We start from the raw sequence: 18640 nt of genomic DNA, 5'->3' as shown, positions 1-18640 counted from the left end.
ATATACATAGACAAGAGTTTAGAAATGCCCCATCTTACACTACAAAATGGGAGTTTTTTACACTACAAAATGGGTATGTTCCTTTCAAAAAGGTGACTTATAAATATGGGTGTTCCTAAGGAAGTCTAATCATGTGATAATAAAGTCAAGGCGATGTTGTTTAACTAGTTGCACATTCTGTTGACTAATCTGAAGCAAGTAAACACATTCTAAGAGCAGTACATGATACTGTGCACAGCAGAAGACAAAACTAGACTGTTTCCTGTCTAGCAAATGAGATAGTTCCCTCTTCAAATGCTCAAAGTTTTCAAATGCAAATTCACCATACTTTCTTATAATAATCATCCTGCTCACCATTTCAGTCTGGCAAGTTAATGCAAGAGGAATTTGTACTGTAGACTCCTGTAACAACTCCTTGGGCTTTCATTTAATGATTCGTGTGTGTTTTGATCACAACCATAAGGCACAGTTCTTAAAGGAAGACAAATTTACAGTCCCAAAATGTCAAAAATCTCATTCAAGGAACTTGCAAGAAGGGCAGGCAACATCTTGGTAATTTAAGGTTGACTTTTTCATTATTTATTTTGAGATAGTGAAATCCCCAAGAGCATAACTCAGCATGATTAAATCCAATGTTCTCAGGTTTTCTTATTAATTTTCAAACATATTTTTCTTTTCATTTTTTTAGTTTAAAGAAAGATACACATTTATGAGACATTCACCTCTGGGATTCAGCAGGAAGATTTGGGAACCACAGAAAATAGTGTGTTCAAAAATTACACTTAACCAACCTTTACAGATGCCAATCAGTTTTAAATACAATTTGCCATGCTGTGTTCCAGGAAACGAATTATTGTTCCTGAAAACCTCACAAAGCACCTCAAATTAGTTATGCAATTCTTAGATTCGCAGCCCACACATTTTATTCTTATATTTTGTGAATTTGGTTAATGTGGATGATTTTATTATTATTCTTACAGCAATCAATAAATGCTACTATTACTACAAAGCATTATTTTAAACATTTTCACCATACTACAACAAAAGATTGTTGAAATATTCCTATTTCTGAAACCTTAAAGGAAATTCATTCTCTTTTATGAACAGTTCAGACAATTTATAGATTTATATTATGATTTGTTAAAGAAATAGACCTAGAGAGGACCCACAAAGTTCATAATAAAGGCTCTTTGCCACCATCAAAGCTTGTTACATGGATCAGGCATTGGTGGCAAACAAATGTGAACATTTCTTCACCAAATGACTATGATATGTACAGACACTACATTATCTTTAAGAGCTACTTAAGCACTCAGATAGCAAGATATATAATGTGTATATTTAAAATAAATATGCTTATTTATTGAACTCCTCCCTAATAAGTGCTCTGTCTTCCAAGATTTGGGAATCTGCTCAAGACATTACTGTTTAACTTAGCTTCTGGTTAATTTTTGTCTTTCGATAGTACTGCTATTCTGCCTGCAGGCAGTTCTAGGTAGGATTATCAATTTATTTATGTTTTCAGAAGTCAGATTAAATTGTTCACTAACATTTTTTGTAAATCAAGTGTTTTTAACGAAGTACTTTTAAAATCAAAACTGAATTGACATTATAGCAACAAAAAAGGCAGACATAATGTGCAAACACTGTGCCAAGGAAGAGACTAAGCCTGCCGTAATAAAAACTATAGCCTACCCAATCTCAGGGATTCATAACCATAAAAACAGTAAACAGGAAACATTTCTTCTGTTAACAATTGATATCTATACGCAATACTTAAACATGAGCAGTAGAAAGTCCTCTAGGTAAAGCACCAATTGAGAAATATAATATCCATGAAGAAAAATTGATTGAAGTGAAATTCTGTATGTTCCACCACTCACTACTGTTTAGCTGGGCATGCAAATTGGCACACTGGGAAGCAAAGCAGTTACCCAAGAGTCGCCACCCCATATTTCCCAGCTTCCCACATGGAATTTGCGAGGTCCACCTGATCTCCCTGGGAAAGAATTTGAGCGCTACATAGCAAGTAAGAAAAGATAGGCATTCAGCACTTGCTTTCAAAGAACAGCAAATTTACAATACAGAATATACATACTTATATGTGATCTAAAAACTGAAGACTCTACTTTTTAATAGATTAAAGAAAACATTAATAGAGAACAAAATGCATTTTCATCCTTGAAGTGCATAATGACAGCAATACTGCAGAAAGACAAAGGATAAAGATGTTTTCTATTAAAAAATAACCCTGGCATGTAAACAACTGATGGTCAGATAGAAACTATTAAGTGGATATGACTTTGGATTGGTTTATGCAGTTTGGATAATTTCCAAGTATGAAAGAGATAATACTATTACATAACCTTCTCTCCTGCATAAGTGTAAATTACTTGCAGGTAGATAAATAATTTAGTAAACATTTTACAGTTGGTCCATGTTTGATAATTCTAAATATAAGTCGAATTAATGAGTTCAAATAGATGCAACCCAATTTTTGGAAAAGGACCTAATAAAAATGACTTTGAAGTAATGAGCAAAATGGATTTAACAATTTCTGTCTCCCGTGTTATAATTAACTGCTAAAAAATTTCTCACAATAAAAATAACTTTGTTTTCTTTGTATCTTATGAAAAAGCTTTTGACATTTACTATAAATTCATTTCATCGCTCTATTTTCTATTTTCTTTTCTTAATTATTTATTTACTGAATTATAACTAAAGGACAAGACCAAATGGCAATTCTATGATTAATCTTGATCAGCCTCCCAAAACATCTCCTATCAATCTCTGCAATGAGATGGGACTACACCCGGATGGCATCAACTTCAAAAGTTCAACCTCATGAAGACAGGCAGTAATAAAAAGTAAGTAAAACTAAACTGACAAGTACACTGTAGTTCAATAAAAGGCTTGACATGTTTCATACCTTGCTTGTTGATGCCTTGTAAGTAGTCTTTAATTTCTGAGACAGCTGACTGGTACTATGGCTGGCTGTTGAAACAAATACATTTAAAGAAAGTTTGTTTTGAAACACATTGGATTACCTTACTTGATTGTTAACATCCTTCTAACTGGTTGTCATCCTAAATTATGAAAAACCAACTAAGAGAGAAATATTTTTCTCAACTCTCTTCTTACCTTTTGTTTTCAGCTGCCCCTTGCTCAATTCTGCTCCATCAATGGCTTGGCCTTCAGCTGCTAAGCGTTCATTAAGTGTATCAATCTCTCTGCGTACTATCAGTAGCACAAAAATTAATGTCAATGCAAAGAAGAATCATTAATCACGATTTTTAAATTACCACATAACCCTTATCTCAAAGGCAATTATGTGCAGGATCATAATTTCAATATCTTTTGTGTTTCTTTGCATGCCACAATTATAAAAATAATCCAAAGGTAATTTAACTCGCCCATATCTAGAATAAAACTCTGACAATGGGTCTTAATTCTAAAGTACTGCTTCTAAGAGATTCATGTTTATGCAAAATATCCATCAGTAAAACTAAATGAAAATTGAGGAAGGAAAAGTTTGGTATCTCCCTTCCGGATTCAGGAAGCCACTGCTTGCCAAATAACTTGTTTCTGTATGTAATTCCACTCCAAACTGGAAACAATAAACACAACATATCCAGCATCCAGTCTGGATATCTGCAAACAGAAAGTTACATAAATGAACACAAGTAATCAACAAGAGCCTCTGTAGCTCTTCAGCTAGAGGATTTACAAATGTACCAGGATGTTTGTAGGCATATTTTCAGTTTTTATATCACACACATACAAAAGATAGTATGATTCCCTAGGCATTCTAAGACCAAGGGAAGGCTATACACACTGGCTCCAAGAGCCTTGATCTCTGATCTTCATTCCCAAGTCAACAGAATACCGGAAGGGGGAAATCAATGTCTGGATGAATATTGACAGGGTCTTCCCCAAGGCTGGAAATCAAATCACCCAGTGTTCCTGAGTAAGTTAAAACGTGGAAACAAGCTTCCCCTCCAAACTTTCTACCAATGGACAATAGTCTTAGTGTGCAATTCATAAGATAATGCAGAGTAGAACATTCCCTTTTCCATACATTCCTAAAGGCAAAATGAGAATAACTTTCATAGATGACTTATTTGAGAAATAAAACATTCCTTGTTTCTTACTACCTTTTCTATGCTATCTCTTAACCATACGTTACAAAAGCAAAATATAATTACTATTTAAAACAACGACTCATAATCATTGCTCATTGGAATCCAAAAGTCAGGGTACAATATATATATATTTTGCAAAAAATGAATTAGCATTACAGTGCAAACATAAAAGCTAACATATCTGAATGATTTTCCCAGTAATCTTTAAAATAAAAAGAATAAAATGTATATGCAATTAAATATTATGTTATGGACATCAATTACAACTAAAATATTCAATGAACAGGATTATGGGAATTTTAGGCTAAATGTGGCAATGTGCACCAAACTATCTTTCCTGGGATTAATCAGCACTAGTATTAGAGATCTCAAATAAGTATGTAGGCTTTTATTTCAGGTAACCTGGACATTTTAACTGACCGTTCAGAGTTCACATGAGATTTATTGTATAATTTATGGGAACAGAGATCCAGAATTACAGTCTTGCATCTAGCATCTTTCATCAGCATCTTACTCCAATTTAAGATTTTTGCCCAAAATTGTACAAACATAAACTCACATTCAAGATTCTCAATGTAGAGGTTCTCAAATTCTCTTTCTATTTGACCAAAAAGTTCCAGAAGTGTATTTCTAATGGATGATGGTAGCTTTGAATCCTAGGGTAAACAAAAATATCACAGTTAATGCAGAATTTTCCAAGAGTTTGTTCTTTTTGTGTAACTGGCCCTTTATGCAAAGCTTCCTATTTCCATTATTCCACAGTACAGGTTTCAAAGCATACTTCTATCCACTTTTTCTCAAATCATACTTTTTCCACACAATGGACTTATACAAAGCTATGCTTGAAGAAAGGACAATTACAGGAATAATGGATCTGTAAACAAAGCCTTATTAAGGACACACACACAAAGATTTCAGTAAATCTACAAAGAAGCAGAAATAAATTTTATACCTTAATGAAATAGCTTTATTTCAGACAAAAGAGAACAATCCATATGACTCAAACGTGGCAAATTTCTATTACAATAGTAGGCTCTGCCTTTAATATCACATAATGATTAAGTTACTATTGGTGAGCAACCGTCCTACTTGGGAGAAGGGCTCAAGCGAGAAATTAGTCCAGCTGTTACATAAGCACAAGAGGGCAAGGTCTGACCTCCCTGCCTTGAATGTCTTTAAGCCTTATCTAGTCTTTCTCAGGTGAAAGCTGCCAATCTGAGGAGATTCCTATCAAATAGGCATAGAACAATGAAGTTGCTAGTTTATATGTGAGGGTGTGGATGTTCACACCTGATAGTTAACTTGTTTTAAAACTTTGAAATTTTAAATCAATAATGGTGTACAAAGGCAGTCTAACAATAATTTACCCTTGGCAGGGCCTTCTCCTTCAGTTCAATAATCCATAACATATCAGATATAACAAGCAAAGATATAACAAGCAAATCGGTATCCCTTAGTTCAATCCTACAGCAAAGACGAGATTTTACAAAGAGTTTGGTTGCAGATTTTGCTGTTGATTCAAAATTGTGAAAGATAATGACTTAGTTTTTAAAATTATGTTTGAAATGTAAATGTTCAAATAAACTTCCCTAGAGTAAACTTGCAGGAAAATGCTATGTTTGTTGAAGCATTATATATACTGAAGGGCAAAAAAATAAAAGACTAAGATAATAGAACTCAAGCCATCTCCCAAACAAAGCAGCTCACATCTACAGAACTGAACTGAATCATATTTCAGGAAGTGTTATCTGCTACAGATTGAATTCATACTACTGCCAGAAAATGAATTACATACAGGTAGTCCTCGACATACAACAGTTCATTTAGTTTCTGTATGTAATTCCACATTGAAGTACAACAGCACTGAAAAAAGGGAATTTTGATATTTTTTTTCCACACTTATAACGGTTGCAGCATCCCCATGGTCACATGATCAAAATTCAAACACTTGCAAACAGACCCATATTTATGACCGTTGCACTGTCCCGGGGTGATGTGACTCCCTTTTGACAAGCAAAATCAGTGGGGAAGCCAGATTCACTTAACAACCATCTGTCTAATTTAACAACTGCAGTGATTCACTGAACAACTGAGGGAAGAAAGGTCCTAAAATGGGGCAAAATTCACTAAACAAATGTCTCACTTAGCAACAAAAATTTTGGGCTCAATTGTGGTCAGAAGTCGAGGCCCACCTGTATACTCAAAGACTTTTGGACATTGTCATGATAGTAAGTGAAGAAACCCAGAGATATATCCAAGTATAAGACGTATTTTCCCTACATTTGAACAGGAAATTTCAACCTTGCTTTGATATTGGATTTTAGGTTTGTTTTAGGACCTTGTAGAGAAGACAAAATTGGGGTATTAAGTGATTTTATCAGGATATTAATCTATTTTTATCAGAAATCAAGCTCTCTCTTTCCATCCAATTTACCTGGCCTTCCAGCATCTCTCTCTGCAATCCTGACCTCTCTTGTTCAGAACTGTTGGTTCTTCGTATAGAAAGACTGTGAGATTTTCTTTTCTGCTTGGCTTGGCGAGCAGTGGCACAGCTTCCACTTTCTGTGGGCATTACTTCAAAACAATCACTTTCCAATAGCTGTAAAGATAAACTAAAGCCAAGTATTAAATATTATAATTTGATCTATGTAAGAAATTATTTTCTAAGTAGTAAATGTAAGGGAAACATTTAATCCTACTAAAATATATCATTGTGGTAAGATGTTACGGTAATGAGTAATGAAACAGTGAAAAACCTTACTACACACATTTTAATATTATTTGCCAAGTATTAAGCCATTCCATAAATACAAAAATCCCTTTGAATTATAACTATTTTCCAAATGCAAACCCTACAAAAAATCAAAAGTGCTTCTAAGAAACCCACATCTATATTCACTTCCACAACACAAATTTGAAGTCAGGAGCCTAAGAGAATGATGTCTGAATGGCAATGACAAGCAAATTATTTAGATTCAAAAACTGCATTAGTGCCTTATTCTAAACTGTAACAATTTATAAATACAATCATTAATCAAATCTGTTCTATATCAAATTTCATGACCATAAACTCTACTGCAGAGATAAACTTCCCCAAAAGTTTTCAGCAATTAATCCTACTGGTACTATGAAATAGATTTATTAATGCTGTAATACTTTCCTCTATTAAGCCACCGTTATGCATCTTAAATTTTAATTCCATAAATGAATTTCGATTAAACTATCTAAATTACCTGACAGAACATTCAACCTCTCTCACTCATGCATGAACAATTTGGTTCCCTTAAACCATCAAACTATGTGACATTTTTGCAGTGTCAAGTGAACTGCACCCTATTTGAATCCAACACCATAGATGACCCCATTAAGCAAGGACCATTTTCCATCTCTTTACCTATCTCAAATTCAATTAGTTTTGGCTGCAATAATTAACAACTCTTTCTTAGAAACCTGAAAAGTAACTAGCATTTATGCAGCAACTTTCCTTGATAGCTAAATTAACTAGAAGAAAAAATGCACTTACGATATATTATTTTCATGATTAGAAAAAATGAATAGAAAAAAAGTGAGGATTGTTGTAATCATAATAAAATATAATGTTGCGATATTAATATTTGCTGCAGAAGAAATTGGAAGTTTCTTTCTATTCTTTCTCATATAATTTTTTTTCTTTTTTATTAGCTTGTAGTTAGTTTGTGTCAGTTTTTACACTGCTTTTAAAACTTTGAATAAAATTTATTTTTTTTAAAAACCAGCAACAATTCTTTCTTTTTATAGGTAGGCCTTGCTTAATTATCTTAATCAAAACAGGAAGTTCCATCGCTAAATGAAGTGTTCATTAGGGAAAACATCGTGTGATTGCATCACTTAGTGACAGCGGTTATAGTTGTATCGTTAGACTGGGATTATACTGTCAGAGATTTGCATTTCCTTCTTTCTGTATTAACTCTGTACATACAAACCTCTAGCCTTGAGGTATGTAGTCAGTTCCTATCTTACAACATTAAAACTTCCTGTTTTCTTTTAATACTTTTCAATTCCACCTCAAAGAAAAAGAAACACCAGAAACCACAAGTAATATATAATAAACCTGGAATCTATTGTTTGTTACTTATGTATTACTTAAAAACAGTCTGTGCTATATAGATGATCCTCAACTTACAACAATGATAAAACCTGAAATTTATGTTTGTAACTTGTGCCAGTTGTTAAGTGAGTCACCACGTAACTATAACTGATTTTACCTTTTTTTGCACTGGACATTAAGCAAAAATCATGGTCATAAAGCATTGCCCACAAAGAAGGTATTTTCCTGGAAACCAAAAGTAAATATCTGTTTCCGGCAAGTGGTCACGTGACTATGGGATGCTACAAATGACCATAAATGTGAGCCACTTGCCAAGAGCCATAACGTCATAATGCAACTAGGGGAGAGAGTGAACACAGCTGTTGGAACTTTGAATTGAGCTCCTAAGTGTTTCTGAATGGTCACTAAGCAATTGGTTGTAAATTGAGGACTACCAATAATCTTATAGTCAGATTTAGACAGACAGCTTAAACATTAAAAGAGAAACAGACCAGGCATAAGACTAAAAAAAAAAATCCATTTTGGGAACCAGATAAAAATTATTTACTCACAAAGTGCTAACAGCTTAGACAGCTAGACATTATCACTGTGTTTTACAATACCAACATCCTATCACCCATGATCATGCATCAGATGCATAAATATCAGTAATATATACAAAAATTAAGGACATCACTGGATGCAGCAATGTAGATTATTTCACAACCAGTATAGATTATTCCACAAATTAATACATCACAAAGACAAAGCAGAAAAAGCTTCATGTATAAATAGCTCTAGATATAGTTTATACTCTTTTTCAGGCTGCCATCCTATATTCACTTATATTAATGTCAATAGTTATTTTTCATTCAATACTAATGGTTAAAAGTTTGTGAATCCTTTTGAATTTTCAGTATTTCTGCATATATGCAGGTAGTCTTCGACTTACAACAGTTCGTTTAATGACTGTTCAAACTTACAACAGCACTGGAAAAAGTGACTTACGACCCCTTTCCACACTTACTACTGTTGTGGCATTCCCACGATCATGTGATCAAAATTCAGACTCTAGGCAACTGACTCATATTTATGACAGTTGCAGTGTGCCAGGGTCATGTGATCTACTTTTGTGACCTTCTGATAAGCAAAGTCAATGAGGATATTATAAGCACATTACTATCTTACTGTAATGATTCACTTAACAACTGTGGCAAGAAAGGTCATAAAATTGGGCAAAATTCACTTAACAATTGTCTCACTTCGCAATAGAAATTTTAGGCTCAATCGCAGTCATCAGTTGAGGACTACCTATTTAAGGTCTATCTATCTTTTGATGGATTGAAAGCTTGCAACTTACCAGTTTGTAAGTCTCAAAATTAAGCCTCTTTCACAGGCAGCTTACTCAGCTTGCTCAGGCCACCTCAACATTGATGCCTGCCAAAAGACATCTGTAAGACTATACAATTCTGTTTAACGGCAACCAGTTGCATGGTTAAATCAAAGTGCCACATGAAATCATTACATATGAAAGATCTAAACTCACTATATTTTGACATGAGTTTAGGGTAGGAAATTCTAGCAGGCAGAGAAGTAATACTTAGTAATAGCCCAAGTGTCACAACCAGGTCGTAAGGCATAGGAGATATTAACTGCAACCCTACCTAATAGCATTTTCATGACACTGCTGCAGGCAAAGAGTGCTACTATGGCTTTTGATGGAATTTACCAAAGGCATATTTTGGTTTTTATGATGATTGAGCAAATGGATATGGGAAGGGAAAGGTGGCAAGACTATTCCTGCTAAGGCGGCTTCTCTGTTTCAGCAAACTTCCCAGGATGTTGTTTTCTTTTTAAAGACCTCTCACCTTTTCCTCAAAGGCAGCATACTCTCCACTCTTTTCCTCCAATTTACCACCCACCCACCCACAAAAATTATCCTGTGAGGTAAATTGGCCTGAGGAAGTAAGTACCTATTCCAAAGGGAGTTTATGTGGCTGAAGATGAAGTAAAACCTTAATTTATGAAAAATTTCTATTGCTCTGCCCTACTGACTCTACTAGATGCAGTTGTATAAAACACTTTACTGTGAAGCTTTAACCAGATTTCTATCTTCATTCCACTATTGCTCCCTCAAAATATACACCATGTCTGATATGGCAAGAGAGATTAAAATATTTATGTTCATCTGAATGACACTGACTCACACAAACAAGGGTGTTTTTTTCTAATTAACTAATAGTACATTGGAACTACAATTCTTCTTTCAAGAACCCAAACTATGTTTCTTTTTGTTGCCTGGAACTATTTTCCCAAAATATTTAAGTATATATAGGCAACTTTTGGATGTATGTGAACCACATCTAGAGACCTGCTCCACCAATAAGCAGATAATCATTTTGTGTGGAGTAATGTCTCTAGATGCCTTAATAGACGTCAACTTACTCTCTCCCGGGACTATGGCTGGTGCCAGATCTGGACCAAACAGATGACATGCTAACCCAGTACCTAGAAACTGCTAGCTCTGGATAAGAAGAAAACATTGGCTTTGAGTTTATAAATGAAATAAATCCAATACCATATTTGATTCTGAATCTAGTTGTACTAATCTGCTCAAAGGTAATCAACAAACATGGGAGTCCTCTTGAATGTACAATACACTAGGAAGCCCTGTTCAGAGTAATTAATGTTCTAGGTACCTCTCATTTGGATTGCAGTAATGCACTTCTCAGAGTGCTATCCTTAATTTTGGCATTCAGAATGGCTATGGCTGTTTCCCATTATATTCAGGTGACAAACAACCCCCCCTTCCCACTGTATTGGAAGCTGTATTGGTTGCCAGTTGGGTTTCGGGTAAAATTCAATATGGTTTTGTCATTTTTAAGACTATGCCTTGGACCTGGTTATATACAGGACGTTTTCCCTTCTTCATCTGGCCATCAAATCAGATTAAATAGACTCAATACCTTCCAGGTCTAGTCTTCATAAAAATGTCATCTAATAGGATGTAAGAAATGGGCCTCTTTTAGGGCAGTGGCCCTATGTTTTGCAAACGCCTTCTCTACGGAGATCTGATCTGATTTCCAGATGGGTTTCAGAAGAGCCATTAAGAGCGTTATTTTCCATTTATCTCACATATGGAAATAATGGATAGTGACATTTATTAGCAGATACCTGACAGATTTATTTTTGTCCCTGGTGGTATTGAATGAGGGTTTTTTTCAATTCTTCTTCTTGGGTGGGTTTATTAAATTTTTTTTGTTGGGAGGTTCCTTCTTTAGATGTTTTGTGAACTGCTCAGAGCCCTTAAGAATGGCAGAATACAAATCAAGTAACTTTTTAGCATTATCAGATGAGAATCCAGCAACTCTCCACCCAAAATGACACAGACACTCTGATTTAGCATTATATTTTCTTGAATAATATGTCAGCATATGATTCCTTAAATACTGTTAAGGTAGGCCACGTCAAGAAATAGACATGATAGGATTTAGGAGTATTTTTTAATTGTACTAAAGTAGAATTATCTTGAAGTTTCTTTGTCCCATCTTACGGAAGTAACATTAAGAGTTTATCTTAGCTCTGGTGTAAGAACTGTATATTTTTTCTTTTGCAAGTCACTTTTAATGGCTTGTTCATCTTTTCCCTATCCCCATGGTCAGCTCTAAATTCCTTTTCAAACACTCACAAGTGCAATTCATTTATATAAAAATAGATCAAGTGCACGATAGAAAATCACTCACTTTAAATAATTCACATATTGATACATTTTACACATGAACTAGAAAAGTATTCTGCACAATAACAAAATAAACAATTGATAATTATATATCATTTCTTGATGAATGCTTTCTATATTCAAGTATAATCAATTTGCTTTAAATGTTCCATGAATAACAAGAAAGATCAAGCTCAAAACTCTAGCAATGGTGCTCTAAGGTTTCCCTCTTAAATTACCTAACGCAGAAATAGCTGGTATTCTCATAATCTTGCTTATCAGAGGTTGACAGTGAGAATGTGTTATGTAATGAAAAGAGGGAGGGGGAATTCCACTGGCATATCTGATCTGAAAGCTAACAGACTATCTTTGGTTGCCAGAAGTGTCAGAACACGGAAAGGATGACTAAAGCAGCCAGCTTCCTTTCTTGTTCCTTGAAAATTACATAAAAATAGGAAAAGTAGTAGAATGAATATGCAAACTGAGACAAAATTTCTATTCTTTTCTGTTTCAGACTGTGATTTTGGACCTAAATTTCAAATAGAATTATTATAAAATTACACTTTCAAAAGACATGCTGGAATAAAAGGATGCAATTTGCTTTTTAAAATGTTGCATCCTTAATGCAATATGAAAGATAACAAGATTTTCAGAGGGAAGCTGAGCTACACTCTGCAGTAAAAGCAGAAGACCTTTGGAGAGTCTTCTGGACCTTAAAAAAATCAACTCCTTTTATGGTCTAAGCCAGTATTTCTCAACTTCAGAAACTTTAAGCTATGTAGACTTTAACTGCCAGAATTCCTCAGCCGCCTGGTCCTAACAGTGAAAAATGTTATATACAATTGCATACTCTGAAAAAGAATGAGGCTTTGCAAATCGATCTAGATAAACTAGTTCTTCAACAATTTGCTAGAATTTCTACAATAAAATTGATTCTGCTAATCAAATAATCAGTTGTTCAGCAATATTTTTCTCTCACCTGAATGCATTGAAAGTTATAGAGCTTCCTTTTCCAGTTTGGTACCTAAAAGATTGTTGAATCCCTGAATTCCTAGCCAACATCCCATTTTGGTTGGCATTTGAGAAGTAAAGATATTTATGGGAGCCTTAGTGGGAAAGGATCACTTTAAAAAGGGTGAGCACAGTTAGCCTTTCTCAACAAAGACAACAGCAAATCATTTTCCAAAGTATTTCTCAAGGAAACTGCATGGACTTTTCATTAAAAGTTAGTCTTGATTTAAAGGTACTATAAAAAGAAGTGGGAAGGGTATGAGATCAAGATATACTAATAGAACTCAAAATGATTTTGCATGAAAAATGAAAGGTATGAACAGTAGCTTTTTTCTATCTAGCAATAGTAAGCAATAGGACCCCCTCCTGGCATCTGAAATATTGCAGTCCAGATACAGTTGTACCATTTCATGAAAATTTGGCTCTAATTTTCACTGTAAACTATTTCCAAGTAAAGTATTTCAAAGCTACTGCCACTTTAGGCAAAACAAATATAGCACTGTAGTCAATGACACAACACTAATTCAGTTACAACCATATGACTTGACACCAGTTGTAAAATGCCAATCAGCACACTGAAGTGCGGCAACAGTTTACTAAACATTTCGGATTAGTTAAGCAGTGGACTTTTGTTTGTTTGTAGAAATTCTATTTGCTGTCTAATAAATTGACCATGACTATAACTGACATTAAGTAAATGCTCAAGGAATTTTTTTAATCATTTAAATAAACAATCACTAAGAAATTAGACCTTCCACATACCGTAGTTAAATTTCTGTAACAAATGAGCCACCAACTTTTACAGTAATCACAAAATGGGGGTTCAATTACAATCTGGAGTGCTAGGTGCAGAGTTCCAACTTAATTCCTCTCTTCTAGAAATCTGCATTCCTATCTTTCTAGGCAGAAAAAAAAAAGCAAACAGTGAATTACCACAACTTTTTTACAATACTTTTTAACATTGACTCTATTGCCAATTTAATAATATTGGTTTAGCAGCTTTATCTCATGGAAAGGCAATTCAAGCACATTTGAAGAATGTTAATGTTTATTTTACAAATGTTTATATGACATTTCATCTATGTGTAGTTAGCAAAGTCCTCATGTGTTTAAATAGATTTGTCATAATATAGATAAAAGATAACATTTCAAAACACTGTGCCAAAAGTGATCTCACAAAGGAGCTGGCACTATACTTAATTCACTGACAGATATGATCTACAAGTTTATATTAAGTAAAGAAAAAATACTGGAAATAGCACTGAACATATGTTATCCATGATGCCTACTCAAGTAAGTTCTCTCTCTTCCATTTCACACATGGCTAAAAGACAAGATTGAGCCAGGTACACTTGAGTTGAAGAGAGTGACAACCAATGCAAAAGTGAAAGAAAAGCAAGATATATTTTAAATGTGTTTAATGGCAAAATAGTATTTGCAGTAAGGACAGCAATTGATTACCAGTCTAATTTATTTTATCCTGTGCTGTTAATGCTGGCCATAATTTCTGAGCCACTATAAAATCTGACAAAATAGAACACTTTACAGGAGTGAAATGTCAGCACCAAAACAAAAACATCATCACAACAACAAAAGGATGAAATAGCTTCATAATAAAGAACTTTAATCTAGAATAAGACCCAGTTGGCAAAGTCAAAGAAGTGTTACAGAAAACCCAGGTCACACACTGCTGAAATATTAATATAGAGCATTGAAAGTAAGCACTGTGCATATTGTAGGACCACAGTCTCCCATAGAAACTAATATGAGCTTTTGATAAGCACTATAAATAAAATGCCACTAGAACAGTATGGACACAAGTTACACAAAATAAAGTTGTACAGTATAACATAAATCAGAAGTACTTTGTGATGGATCTCAGCATCAAACAAATCATCTTCCTTGGAGGCTTTAGAGAAACCACATCTTTTACAAGGCTCATGGAGTTACTTGGAAGCTTTCTTCAGCTGTTTGTGTCTCCATGGTCATACAAACTGGTTCTGCTAAGACTGTCAAGGGCTTTGGACAGCCTTAATGAAAGGTATTTACATGTGGAGCACTAGATGTTTGCTGTCTATGAAACCAAAAAACAAGCACACTGAAATATTTATTTTATGTATTTAATGTCAACTTGTAAAACATTCCTATGCCTGTTTCCAAGTTGCCATAAGAAAGAGGGGATAAAAACCCTAAAGGAGCATACAGCAAATGAACTCAGAAGCATATTCCAAGCTTATCTCACAAAATTGTAACTGAGGCAACCAGGTATTCTGGGTTCGAAAATCCTCTATTGGACAGCATGATTGATGACACCCAGCCCATGGACGTGTTTGGTTGGACAATCTGAATTATGATATACCCAGAGGGGTGGAGGGAAACAGGGTCATAGGTGATTGTAAATTACGTATCTCAGAGTCGGCTTCATACAGGTCATGCCAGTATGTCACTCCTAATAAATCCTTTGAAGTTTTTTGAAGTTTGGCTCGAGGCTTATGATTTAATCAGGGCGATCGCTGGAATCCTGACATTTAATTTGTATGCCACTCGTCTCACTGTCCAAAATATAATAAATACAACAGTGAGGAAATAATTAGAAGCAGATCGCTCTTACTTCAGGATGAAAGATCTTAATCTTCACAAGCTTGAGCAATCAGTACAGATAGTTCTCAACTTACAATCACAACTGACCCCAAAATTTCTGTTACTAAGTTGCTAAGTGAGTTTTGTTCCATTTTACCTTTCTTGCCACCATTGTTAAGTGAATCACTGCAGTTGTTAAATTAGTAACATGGTTGTTATAAGTGAATCTAGCTTCCCCATTGATGTTATTTGTCGGAAGGTCACAAAATAAGACCCCGGAGACACTATTATCACCTTTTGCAACCTTCTGATAAGCAAAATCAATGTGGAAGCCAGATTCATTTAACAACGGTGTTACTAATTTAGCAACTCCAGTGATTCACTTAATAACTTTGGCAAGAAAGGTCATAAAATGGGGCAAAATAACTTAACAACTGACTCGCTTAGCAATAAAAGTGTGGGGCTCAATTGTGGTCGTAAGTCAAGGATTGATGTATTGTAAATTCTGTGTCAACTATTAAGTCATTTTCACTGCAGTTCAAATGCATTTAATAAATAGTACTTCAAATTACTTATAACTGTAGTTATTTATCTTGACAGTTTGTTTATTGTTACATTTATTAGTCCACAAGGAGGTTCTTCATTAATTTTAATGTTTTCAATATTCTGACCATCACTGTAGTTCAAAATAAAACTCTTATCTGGAGAAATAAACATAATGAGAATAGCATGTAGATAATGTTAACAGGCATTTATTTAACAATTACTATGCTAAATATTTAATATTATGAAGTAATTACTAATTTCAATAAAGTTAAAAGATACCTCTCATATTATCCATTATCCATTTTTATATGAAAGACAAGAAAATTTTCTATATTTCTCATTATTCCTTATTTTATGAGGATGCCAAACATACATATTGAAAGTAAATAACACAATCAAATAATAAAGCACTGAACTTACAGCATCCCTAATTCAGAAAAGAAGTGCAAGAATCTGAACCAAACATTTCATTGAGCAATCATAGCACTCATTTTTTAAAATTAAATGTGTACCATAACTTGGCATTTTAACATTTTTAAATCTTATCAGGAAATGCAGAAACAAAATCTGAGGCATCTGCACACCGAGCATATATTCTATCACTGACCAAAAATTTTATAGTACTATAATGTTTTTTTAAGCATTATTTGAGCTGCAGTTTTTTTAAAGCTGGGTCTACCTAAAATTCAGATATTGAATTTTAACAAATCCTCAAATTATGAAAAGATATAATCTTATTACAGAGATTATATATTTGGTAATTTTATCAGCTCATTAAAATACCACAGGTCAGCTAAAATGAATTGGCTGTGTACCCAATACTAATTTCCTAACTTGCCTCAATTGTTCATAAAGGATATGCCTTGGAGCAAGCATTTGAGTTAACACCCTTTTTCAAATAACAGTGAGTACTTTTAAAATATTTTTCAGAAGAATGGAAGGAAGGAGACTTTCATTTAACTTTGAATAGCTAATCTGACTATATATGTATGTGTGTTTGTAGTATATGTGTATATATATATACATATATATGTATACATATACATATGTATGTATACGTATACATATATATGTATATATACATATATATAAGTGTATGTGTGTGTATATATGTGTGTGTAACTTTGAACAGCTAATATATTTATATATATATACTTACATACATGCATACTTAGACATATACATACATACATATACATACTATATATATGCACATACTATATATACATATACGTATACATACATAAACACACACATATTCGGGTCGATTACCTTTTCCTTTTTCATTCTCTCTAAAGTTACATTACATTCATATATGGCAAAAATCCCTAAGTACTTCTTTATAAAACTAATCTCTTCTCACAGGCAAGGAAAAGACTGAAACATGGATAGTAAGAGAGAAAGAAAATTCCAAATGAAGAATCGTTGTAACCTTAGTACCAAATCATCAGGAAAGCGAACAATTGCTCCTGAAAACCACAAATATTTGTTCTCCCAAATCTCCCCCTCACCAGCTAAAAGGCCATATGGTAAAAGCTATGGGTCCAATCATCCCCAGCTCAAGAAATATAAACTCCACCATCTCTAGCCAAATTGGGCGGGGGTGCTCACTGGATGGGAGAGACGGAGGGCTATAATCCAATGCCCTTACAAAGGCATGAGGGCAAAGAAGTTGAGACCCATGGGAGTTGTAGTCCAACGGCTCTCCAAAGGTGCGGGAGCACCGTCACCGCCTCAGGTTGCCTCCTTTCCCCATCCCAAAATAGACCCGGCAGCCTCGCCTGTCAGTCTTCCCCACGCCGCGCAAAAGGGGAGGGGAAGGGAAGGTAAAAATCCGGAGGGGTCCCCCCTCCCGCCCCCCGAAGGCTCACCTGAAGCCCAGCTGAGAAACGGAGGGGGCGGCTCCCGAACCCGGAGCGGGGAGAGGTCACCAAAAGGCGGAGGCAGGAATACGGTACGAAAGCGGTGAAGAATGGACGCCCCGCAAAAGAAGATCGATAAGGAGGGAAATTACGAGGAGGACGCCGCCGGCGGGCGAGCTGCAGATCTGGTTGTGGGTATATTTTTTATTATTATTATCTTTAACCCCTGAGGCGAGCTGCATCAAAACCGCTCCCTCCAGAACTCCCCTGACGTCACTTCCTGCTTCTCCGGAAGAGCCCGATAATCCGCCATTCACCATAGAGATGAGCGCCGTAGTAGAGAACGAGACCGAGAGCGCGAAGGCGAAGCGTAACCATGTGATTTGAGCGGTGAGAGCCTAGACGGGGCATGGAAGACAGTGGGATTGTGGGACGGACCCGCTTGCATTGCGGAAAGGCTGGCGGGTCCTCCAGCCTCTCATGGTTATTGCTCGTGTTGGGGGCCTTTGCTGGGAAAGGGAGGCGGCCGCAGAGCCTCACTGAGTTCGTGCAAAGCAGGCTTTATCTGAATCTATCAGAATAGAGTTGGGAGGGACCTTGGAGGTCTTCTAGTCCAGCCCCCTGCTCAAGCAGGAGACTATACCATTTCAGATAAGGGACTCTTCTTAAAAACCTCTAGTGATAAAGCATCTACAACCTCTGACAGCAAGCTGTT

At 35.2% G+C, this 18640-nt stretch overlaps 1 protein-coding gene across 10 annotated transcripts in view; it reads right to left on the bottom strand.

Annotated features, from left to right (window-relative positions):
* The window catches only part of WDR37 (WD repeat domain 37), a 51374-nt gene extending 33168 nt beyond the window's left edge, over positions 1-18206 (bottom strand). Inside the window, exons 1-7 of one of the 10 annotated variants that reach the window (XM_087946337.1) lie at positions 17935-18206; positions 13700-13832; positions 9569-9645; positions 6577-6754; positions 4702-4798; positions 3142-3237; positions 2930-2994 (exon numbers count right to left, since the gene is read on the bottom strand). In XM_087946337.1, coding sequence (XP_087802463.1) covers positions 2930-2994; positions 3142-3237; positions 4702-4798; positions 6577-6714 — 396 coding nt within the window. In that variant the 5' untranslated portion in view covers positions 6715-6754; positions 9569-9645; positions 13700-13832; positions 17935-18206. Of the gene's footprint in view, positions 1-1934; positions 2019-2929; positions 2995-3141; positions 3238-4701; positions 4799-6576; positions 6755-9568; positions 9646-13699; positions 13837-17934 lie in introns of those variants that run through there. The other 9 variants (XM_087946338.1, XM_087946335.1, XM_087946334.1 and 6 more) reach the window with 9 other exon arrangements.
* Positions 18207-18640: the final 434 nt, after the last annotated feature.

Source organism: Notechis scutatus, chromosome Z, assembly GCF_049901735.1.
Source record: "Notechis scutatus isolate UNSWTSFEM ecotype Mainland chromosome Z, rNotScu1.2, whole genome shotgun sequence".
Taxonomy (NCBI): domain Eukaryota; kingdom Metazoa; phylum Chordata; class Lepidosauria; order Squamata; family Elapidae; genus Notechis; species Notechis scutatus.
This window is presented reverse-complemented; position numbering and strand designations above follow the sequence as displayed.